Source organism: Saimiri boliviensis, chromosome 6 (assembly GCF_048565385.1).
Source record: "Saimiri boliviensis isolate mSaiBol1 chromosome 6, mSaiBol1.pri, whole genome shotgun sequence".
Taxonomy (NCBI): domain Eukaryota; kingdom Metazoa; phylum Chordata; class Mammalia; order Primates; family Cebidae; genus Saimiri; species Saimiri boliviensis.
This window is the reverse complement of record NC_133454.1, coordinates 47,634,013-47,643,080: the sequence shown is the minus strand read 5'-3', so window position 1 is coordinate 47,643,080 and position 9,068 is coordinate 47,634,013. Positions and strand designations below refer to the sequence as shown.

The 9,068-nt window shown below is 47.1% G+C and overlaps 2 protein-coding genes across 3 annotated transcripts; one reads left to right on the top strand and one right to left on the bottom strand.

Moving 5' to 3' along the window:
* Nucleotides 1–1,813: 1,813 nt before the first annotated feature.
* Nucleotides 1,814–4,485, bottom strand: HSPB2 (heat shock protein family B (small) member 2). Its single transcript, XM_003923715.4, has 2 exons — nucleotides 4,281–4,485; nucleotides 1,814–3,773 (listed from the first exon to the last, which is right to left on the bottom strand). Exons 1-2 carry the CDS (start codon nucleotides 4,372–4,374, stop codon nucleotides 3,319–3,321), a joined length of 549 nt encoding a protein of 182 aa, XP_003923764.2. The 5' UTR covers nucleotides 4,375–4,485; the 3' UTR covers nucleotides 1,814–3,318.
* On the top strand, nucleotides 3,997–8,592 carry CRYAB (crystallin alpha B). 2 transcript variants are annotated; one of them, XM_010334574.3, is made up of 4 exons: nucleotides 3,997–4,071; nucleotides 5,259–5,657; nucleotides 6,772–6,894; nucleotides 8,245–8,592. In XM_010334574.3, the coding sequence occupies exons 2-4, from the start codon at nucleotides 5,457–5,459 to the stop codon at nucleotides 8,446–8,448; spliced, it is 528 nt and encodes a 175-aa protein (XP_010332876.1). In that variant the 5' UTR covers nucleotides 3,997–4,071; nucleotides 5,259–5,456; the 3' UTR covers nucleotides 8,449–8,592. The 2 variants fall into 2 exon arrangements, with proteins under 2 accessions (XP_010332876.1, XP_039326254.1); XM_039470320.2 differs by lacking the exons at nucleotides 3,997–4,071; nucleotides 5,259–5,657 and adding an exon at nucleotides 6,463–6,697.
* Nucleotides 8,593–9,068: the final 476 nt, after the last annotated feature.

The following is a 9,068-nucleotide window of genomic DNA, read 5'->3' as shown; positions in this document are numbered from 1 at the left end:
TCAAGCCATTGCACCCCAGCCTGGGCAATAGAGTAAGACTCTGTCTCTAAAAAAAGGAAATCACCTAAGAGATTTTTAGATGACCAGAAACTCCAAAGGAATCAATAGAGCAATAGACCATTGTGGTAGCCAGAAAACCTGATATGCCTAAAGCAGCATTAATAGAAGACCGAACTGATAAACAAGAATATTGATTATTCCATTGAAGTCTATTCTAGTCCGTTCATGACTGGAATAATAATTTTAGGTCTAGATGTTAAATTTCAAGTTATGTTGTCAAAAGACACTATGTTAAAAATAAAGTTATCTGGGTAATATGTGATGTGGAAAGTGCTATATGATATGGTTGAAAGAACAAGACATGGCCGAGTGTGGTGGCTCACCTGTAACCCCAACATGTTGGGAGGCTGAGGGGGGCGGATTGCTTGAGGCCAGAAGTTCAAGACTAGCCTGGGCAACATGGTGAAACTCAGACTCTACAAAAAATGAGCCAGGTGTGGTGGCATGCGCCTGCAGTGTCAGCTACTCAGGAGGTGGAGGTGAGGGGATTGCTTGAGCCTGGCAGGAGGAGGAGGTTGCAGTGAGGGGAGATGACACCACTGCACACTCAGCCTGGGTGTGTGTTTAAACGAAAAACAAACAAAACAACAAAACAAAAGCAAAAAGCAAAACTAGGCACGGTTAGCTGGGAAAGGGAAGCCTCAGGAAGACACGATGGTTTATCTTTAAATATCAGAAAGACTTTCAAGTGAAAAAAACTATTGCATCTGTTTTGCAGAGAAGTTAGTGAAATGCAGATTTTGATTCAACGAAAGGAAGAATTTGTAACGGTTAAGTCCAAAAAAAAAAAAAAAAAAAAAAAAAAAGGAAGGCCAGTTGCAGTGGCTCACACCTGTAATCCCAGCACTGTGGCAGGCCAAGTCTTGAGGACTGATTGAGTCCAGGAGTTCAAGACAACCTGGACAACAAAGCGAGAACTTGTCTCTAAAAAAAGCAAAATGTTAGCTGGGTATAGTGGCACACACCTGTAGTCCCAGTTACTCAGGAGGCTGAGGTGAGAGAATTGCTTGAGCAAGGGAGGTCGAGGCTGTAGTAAGCCATGATCATGCCACTGCACTTTGGCCTGAGCAACAGAACGAGACCCTGTCTAAAAACGAAAAGAAAGAACGTGAAACAGTCTACTATAGGAAGTTCTAAGTAGTCTGTCATTCAGAATGTCCCAGAAGAAGTTGATTAATAACTTTAAAAGAATTTGAATGGAGTGGGTATTTGGACTAAATCAGAAGTTTTCAATTTTTTTCTAGCTAAGAAATCCATTCTCTTAAATAAAGCTCAATTGCAAAACATATCAATGTGAAGCTATTCAGGTTGAAGTCTAAGTAGAATCTTTTCTTATTCTTTTTCTTCTCAACTAGATTCCAGAAAGTTGACAATAAAAGCTAATAGTTTTGGGCCGGGCGTGGTGGCTCAAGCCTGTAATCCCAGCACTTTGGGAGGCCGAAGCGGGTGGATCACGAGGTCAAGAAATCAAGACCATCCTGGTAAACAAGGTGAAACCCCGTCTCTACTAAAAATACAAAAAGTTAGCTGGGCATGGTGGCGCGTGCCTGTAATCCCAGCTACTCAGGAGGCTGAGGCAGGAGAATTGCCTGAACCCAGGAGGCGGAGGTTGCGGTGAGCCGAGATCGTGCCATTGCACTCCAGCCTGGGTAACAAGAGCGAAACTCCATCTCAAAAAAAAAAAAAGCTAATAGTTTTTATAATTTATATTTACAATGTATATCCCCCATGGTGTATTATGTGAGGTTTGATAAATATTTATTGAATGAATGAACAATTAAATATGTCAAAAGTTATTTCTCTGGGGCATGCTTTCATTTTTAACAGACAGCAATCTTTTAACCAAAAATTGAATTCCTCAAATGAGGTCTGTTATCCTGGAGTTTCACAGATTCCTAAGAGGGGTATATGAATGGGTCTCAAGAGTTGTGGGAACCTATTCAAATTGTATTGCCAAATTTGGGAGCATGTGTATTTTCCTGGTAAGAGCAGCTATAGCTTTTGTCAGATTTTCAGATGTGTCTATAACCCCCAAAAGTTAAGAAACAACTACTTTATTTTAATTGAATTGAATTGAATTTTTTTGAGGCAGGATCTCACTCTGTCACCCAGGCTGGAGTGCAGTAACATGATCTCAGCTCACTGCAGCTTCAACTTCCCTGGCTCATCCTCCCACCTCAGCCTCCAGAATAGCTGGGAGTACAGGCATGTACCACCAGACCTGGATAATTATCATTTTTTGTAGAAACAAGGTTTCACTCTGTTGCCCAGGCTGGTCTCGAACTCTTGGGCTCAAGTGATCCTCCCGCCTTGACCTCCCAAAGTACTGGGATTACAGATGTGAGCCACTGCACACAGCCAAAGAACAACTACTTTAATGGAAGAATTACAGGTATCTATCACAGCCTGATAAAATATGTATTTGGAGGCAGGAAGTTCTTTTGAATACCCCCCAAATTATGTACCTGCATGTTCTCTTGATTGCAGAGAATAACTGAGAGGACAGACCCTCAGGCTTTCCTGAATACATCATACCCCCCAGAGAATGCGAAGGTAATGGAGTTCCATGATAATGGAAGTGGCTTCTCTATCTGTGCCCCATTGTATTCGTACTCAGGCTCTCAAAATCAGTGACCATTTCAGTGGACAGACCTTAGTAAATGAAAACAAAGTATTTACTACAGGGCTTTAGGCAACTCTCACCAGCCAAAAACCATTTTCCCAGCCCCTACCCAAAAAGGGCCAGACAGTCTGGAGACCCTTGTTTTTGTGTCTCTAATCACCAGCTCAGACAGTGCCCTCTGGACTGTTTGGATGGCATATCCCTTTTCCCTCCCAGGATCACTCTCTCTTTTGTTGCATTGTGAGAAAATTATGGCTAGGAATTTGATCTGGAGCCAGAGTCAGCTTCCGGGTGTGATCTCAGCATCCAAGTGCGAGCTCAGGGTGCTATGACGTTGGGCACATCAAACTGAGGAGCTTTTTGCCTAGCTGGCTGTGACATCCTCCCTCCCTCCCATCCCAGCTTCTCAGCCACAGAATAGGGAGCAGCACAAACAAGGCCCTGAGATTTGGGTTTATTCACCTCCACCCAAAACTAAACCAAGGCTATGACATGTCGCATGGGACCAAACCATACATTGTGGACCATGCACTTTTCCCTTCCCCCAAGGATGCTGCTACCTCTGGAGTGGTGGGCAGCTGCCCATATCACCGTGGGAGGTAGAGAGGCATTTGCTGGTGCTGGGTCTGTGGCAATCAGGGCTCAACTCTGGCTGCCTCCTCCTCTTCCTCTGGATCAGGAGGCGCAGGGAGCAGGGAGATGTAGACCTCATTGACCTCTGTGTCTAAATGTCGGCCACCCCGAGGCGCTTCCAGGTTTAAGATGCCATCATGGGAGAGAGCAGCTCGGACCCGCCAGGGGTCTACATCAGCAGGCAGGACATAGGTGCGGCAGAACTCTCGGGACACGAAGCCGTGGCGGTCCAGGCGCTGGGGGTGCCGGGCAGACACCTCCAGCAGGTTATCTACAGTCCTCACAGTTACCTCGTCTGGGGTAAAGTGGCTCACATCCAGAAATGCCTGGAACTTGCCCTCACTGAGCCTAAGCTCGGAGGCCCCTGCCCTGCTGCCCTCCCCAGCTGGGGCAGCGCGAGGCCGGACATAGTAGCCATGGTAGAGTGTGGGGGTCAGGATCTCTTCTGGCAGGAGGCCTAGGGGGCAGAGAGAAGGCAAGAGGCAGGATGAGGGAGGATGAGGTGGGCACAGGGGTGAAATGGGAAATCTGGAGAGGAGGGAATGGGAAGAGCAGGAGGGGAGTCAGGAAGAGTAGGGAAGGGAACGGGAGGGAGGCCACACAGTAGCTAGGAAGAGAAGGTAGCTAGGAGGAGGGGAAAGAGGAAAGGAAAGGGAGGAAAAGGAGGGGGAGGAGGGAGAAGAGGAGGAGGCACCAGACTGGGCCTGGGTGGATAGGAGGAGGACAAGGAGGCACACTAAGGCAGCAAAGAGCAGGTATCAGCACTGCAGGCACCAAGTCTGTCTTGAGATCAGCAGGAATGGGAAAGAGCCCTGCTTGGAGGGGATGAGGGGGAATCTGGGGTCGGGGATGATTGGCTTCAGGAGATCAGTTAAGCCAGTGGGGTGGAAGCCAGTAACGCTGGGAGGTCAGCCCAGAATTTCGGGAGGGGTGGGGAGGCAAGGGAGTGACGTCTGTGCCATACCTTCTCCAAAGCGCTGCTCACCCAGGCGGCTCGGGTTGGCAAATTCATACTCGGCGGTGGCTGGGTGGGCATGTGGCACTGAGCGGCCCGACATGGCTGCAGACGCAGCGGAAGCCCTGGTCCGAGGTGCAGCCCCAACGGACGCAGCGCGACCCCTCCAGCTGCCGGGAGAGCTAGGGCTCAATAGGAGGTGGGGGCGGGGTCGACACCACCCAAAATAGTGCCGAGCCTCTGCGGGGGAGGGGCGGGGAGTGGGGGCCCTGAGTGCGCGCAACGAGGGTGTGACCAGTGCCGCCCGGACCCCTAGTCCCCTCCCCCCCGCACACTTCAGCTGTTGCAGGGGGTCTGAGAGGACAGCTGAGGGTCCTGGCTGGGAACGAGCTGGGGAAGGGGAGCTGGCGGTGTCCAGGGCATGAAGAGGCTTCGCTGAGACCCTCACGAACGGTTTGCACATTCCCACAGCACATTTTCTCCTCCTTAGTGGCAGGCACTGTGCACTCAATTCCTAAAGCTCTCCTGGATTTAATTAATGTTCTGAGAGCCATATAGAATGAAAGATGCAAGAAATCTTTTTGTTCTTTCTTCAGGGGATGAGGTCTTTCCGCCCAGATGTCAGGGTCCTCCCCTGAACCCAGGTCAACCCAGGGCACGAGGCAGATGGCTGGTACTGACATGTTGACCATCACTGCTCTCTTCCAAGGACTCACAAAGAGTTAATGTCCCTGGGGCCCAGCCTAGGAAGATTCCAGTCCCTGCCCAGGCCCAAGATAGTTGCTGGCCTGATTCCCCTGGCATGCAGACTGGAGAGGAGGAGGAGGGGCACACTCCCCATGCCTGCTTGGGATTCCTGACTCTGTCCCAGCTTCAGAGAACAGGGGTGGGGGTGGGTGCCCATTGGGTGTGGACAGAAAGCTAGTGAAACAAGACCATGACAAGTCACTGGCCAGCTCAGACGTGTTTGTGTTTCTCTTTTCTTAGCTCAGTGAGTACTGGGTATGTGTCACGCTGCCAAATCCCCGATCACAAGTCTCCATGAACCGGCAGTGAGCTAGTATAATAAAACCCCTGACATCACCATTCCAGAAGCTTCACAAGACTGCATATATAAGGGGCTGGCTGTAGCTGCAGCTGAAGGAGCTGACCAGCCAGCTGACCCCCAACACTCACCTAGCCACCATGGACATCGCCATCCACCACCCCTGGATCCGCCGCCCCTTCTTTCCTTTCCACTCCCCCAGCCGCCTCTTTGACCAGTTCTTCGGAGAGCACCTGTTGGAGTCTGATCTTTTCCCAACATCTACTTCCCTGAGCCCCTTCTACCTTCGGCCACCCTCCTTCCTGCGGGCACCAAGCTGGTTTGACACTGGACTCTCAGAGGTGAGTCTTCCCCTACCAGGATGGGAGAGTCCTTACTGGAACATCTTGGAAACTTCTCCATCCATTTTTCTTTCCTTCCCTGCCTAAACAATTTTACACACGTGTGTCCAAAAGGGAAGAAAAATGAGGTTGCTAGTGCCTCCCTCCCCTGTCACCTATTTCTATTTAATGGTCCTCTGTATCCCATTTATTACATTTTTTTTACGCACTGTCAAGTTCATCCTCTGTCCTCTAACTTCTCTCTGCAGGATACCCCTTTCTAGTTTGGTTCATGACGATCTGCAGGGAAAGAGCTGCCTTCAAACTCCTTTGCTCATCTCTTCTAATACCTCAGGCTCTTGACCAATTTTAACATCTCAGGTTTCAGAGCCAGGAGAGAGCCCTGCCTCATCCTGAGCTGTTCATCCCCACTGGGTGGAGCTGGGGCCAACCACCACTATTTTCTGCCTTTCTATTCCTTCTTCTATGATTTTCTGGGTCCCTCAAAGTTGTGACAGAGCACTGGCCTGGGTCCAACCAAGCCTTATGAGGAAACAATATAGGTCTAGTCTTGGGAACCCCCACTTATCCTAAGAGGGTGGGAGAAAAGGGTGAACAAGTAAGGTTGACAGAAGCTGTGACAGATAACACTCTGGTTTAAAAATATTCGAGTGTGAGTACACAGGACCTGAGTGGGCAAGGGCTTTGGAAGGACAAGCAGGACCAGCAGAACATTCCAGATTGGGTGGGTGGAAAACTGGCAAAGAGACCTGAGCAAGAAAAAGAGAGGCCTTTGTCTCACAGACAAACCACAAAGCCAGGCATTGGAGTCAGAGAGGCAGCAGATGCCAGGCCTGCACCCATCTTTGTGACTGGTCCCCTGGGTGATCTGTCTTCTTCTCTGTCCCTGTAAATAAAGTTTAGGTCTGATCACCACAAGCCTTAGGTATCACTGTAGTGGCTCCCTGAAGCAGAGAGCCATGTTTATTTAAAAAGGGGATTTTCTTTAAGCAGAAAAAAGAAGGATGAATTACCTGGACAGAAAGCAACTCTGCAGAATGGTAAGACAGCACCGGTGTAATCAGTATTTTTGCCATCTTTTTCCAACCCCATTCCCTTACCTTGCTATTTCTAGATGCGCCTGGAGAAGGACAGGTTCTCTGTCAACCTGGATGTGAAGCACTTCTCCCCAGAGGAACTCAAAGTTAAGGTGCTGGGAGATGTGATTGAGGTGCACGGCAAACATGAAGAGCGCCAGGTATGTAGCCTGTTTTTTTTGTTTTTGTTTTCTGCTCATTCATTCAGTGCATACTGTGATAGTCTAGGTAGTGCTATCAGCTTTGGAGGCTGGCTATATTCCAGTCCCAAGCCATAACGGTCTGGATCAGGGGTTACAAATCAATGTCTGGAAGACTAAGTTAGGGATAGACCTATTGCTGTCATTACTGTTGTTATGGCCAGAGATGTGGCGTTTGTTTTATTTGATTGCCTTAGATGGGATGATGGGATGCTGATGCCCCATTTAAGCCAGTGGTTCTGAATCTTGGCCACATTAGAATCACCAGGGGAACTTTCAAAAATCCTAATGCTCAGGCATACCCCAGACCAATTCAATTAGAATTTTTAGGGATGGGATCCAGGCACCAGCATTTTTTAAGGTGGTTCTAATCTACAGTCAAGGTTAAGAACCACTGAATTAGGTATAGGGTTGTAAGACACCTAGTTGCTTTGCATAATTACATTAACTACATGTACCCTGAAGGCACTCGAGTTGTGACTTCTCTTTACTTGTGCAAGAATCCATGTTTGATCTTTAGTCCATCTTAATGCTGAACTACTTGGTTTGTCTAAATTTCAGAGCTGTGCTCAGTCTTTAGTCACCCTATAGCCTATGTGGAAATCAGTTAATGAGAGCCTGTTTGGTTACATGCTTGAGAGTCAGCAGGCATACGGGTTAAGGTCATCTACCCTTTGGGGGAATTCTAACGAATGGAACAGCTTCTCATGACTTTGTAAGAGGGCTTTAAAATTGCTTTTACCAATTAATGATAGCTCAGAACCTGTGCATCAACTAGTACAGTTTGTCCTTAGTAACGTCCTTGAGCTGTTTCAATTTTGCTCATATGATTTAGGTTTGTGTTATAGTCTCCTTGAATGGAGTCATTTTTTTTTATTCTTTTTCTTTTCTTTCTTTCTTTTTTTTAAGCAGCAGTCCTATTGTTCTGGAACATTCTGGGACATTCCTGAAGAGTCAGGACAATTTCCAGGCTTCCTCAGGGACTCAGATTCTAAATGAGATTCCAAATTCTGTAGGCCCAGCCAACATTGATCTAAACCTTTGGGAAATACCCCTAAATGTATCTTTGCCTCAGGGTTTGAAAAACAATGATGTGTTGGGCTGTTTCAGACTTCTCAGATTCTCACTGGTAGGAATGACTACCTAGGCTTCATCTTAGCTCCAAACCTGAAACAAAGAATTATTTATTCTTCCTGTGTTGTCATGGTATTTGGTCTCACCTAAGGGGAAATCAGGATGCCTGAGTTCTGGGCAGGTGATAATATTTCCTGTTTTTATCTCTCTGCCTCTTTCCTCATTCTCTTGGGTTAGGATGAACATGGTTTCATCTCCAGGGAGTTCCACAGGAAATATCGGGTTCCAGCTGATGTGGACCCTCTCACCATTACTTCATCCCTGTCATCTGATGGGGTCCTCACTGTGAATGGACCAAGGAAACAGGTCACTGGCCCTGAGCGCACCATTCCCATCACCCGTGAAGAGAAGCCTGCTGTCACTGCAGCTCCCAAGAAATAGATGCCCTTTCTCGAATTGCATTTTTTAAATCAGGAAAGTTTCCCCACCAGTGAATGAAAGTCTTGTGACTAGTGCTGAAGCTTATTAATGCTAAGGGCAGGCCCAAATTATCAAGCTAATAAAATATCATTCAGCAACAGATAACTGCCTTGTGTTTGAATATTCCACATGCTTTTAAATAAATGTACAAATGCCACAGATCCATTTATGATTGCATTATGATTTATAGGGTGCCAGGGATTTTAGAGTCAGAATGACTGGCTTCACCATTTACTAATGGTATAAATTTAGGCAAGTTGCTTAACCTTTCCGGTCTTTAGGTTTTCCATTTATAACATGGGTTACTGAGTTGTGCAGAGCTATTATAGGAAGTAAATTAAGGAGAAGAAGCAGAAAAATCCCCCGGCAGAGTTCAAGGAATATTAGTTACTTTCTCTCCGTCCTCTTTGATTTTAGCCCTCAGTTTAAAGGACTGGAACAAATCTGAATGAAATCTGGATAATGCTATTTAAAAGCCCTTACTGTGTCTCTAAAATTAATTACATCACCAGGGAAGACATGGTGACTCTAATATTGTTTGACATTTTCCTATTGCTAAACATTGCCTTCAGCTGATTTAC

Bases quoted from the DNA above. Each gene is read 5' to 3' on its own strand.
- HSPB2 (XM_003923715.4), bottom strand. From the start codon at position 4,374: ATGTCGGGCCGCTCAGTGCCACATGCCCACCCAGCCACCGCCGAGTAT. The intron at 3,774-4,280 runs GTATGGCACAGA...TCTGCCCCCTAG, and splicing joins TGAGCAGCGCTTTGGAGAAG to GCCTCCTGCCAGAAGAGATC.
- CRYAB (XM_010334574.3), top strand. From the start codon at position 5,457: ATGGACATCGCCATCCACCACCCCTGGATCCGCCGCCCCTTCTTTCCT. The intron at 5,658-6,771 runs GTGAGTCTTCCC...TGCTATTTCTAG, and splicing joins TTGACACTGGACTCTCAGAG to ATGCGCCTGGAGAAGGACAG. The intron at 6,895-8,244 runs GTATGTAGCCTG...CTCTTGGGTTAG, and splicing joins GCAAACATGAAGAGCGCCAG to GATGAACATGGTTTCATCTC.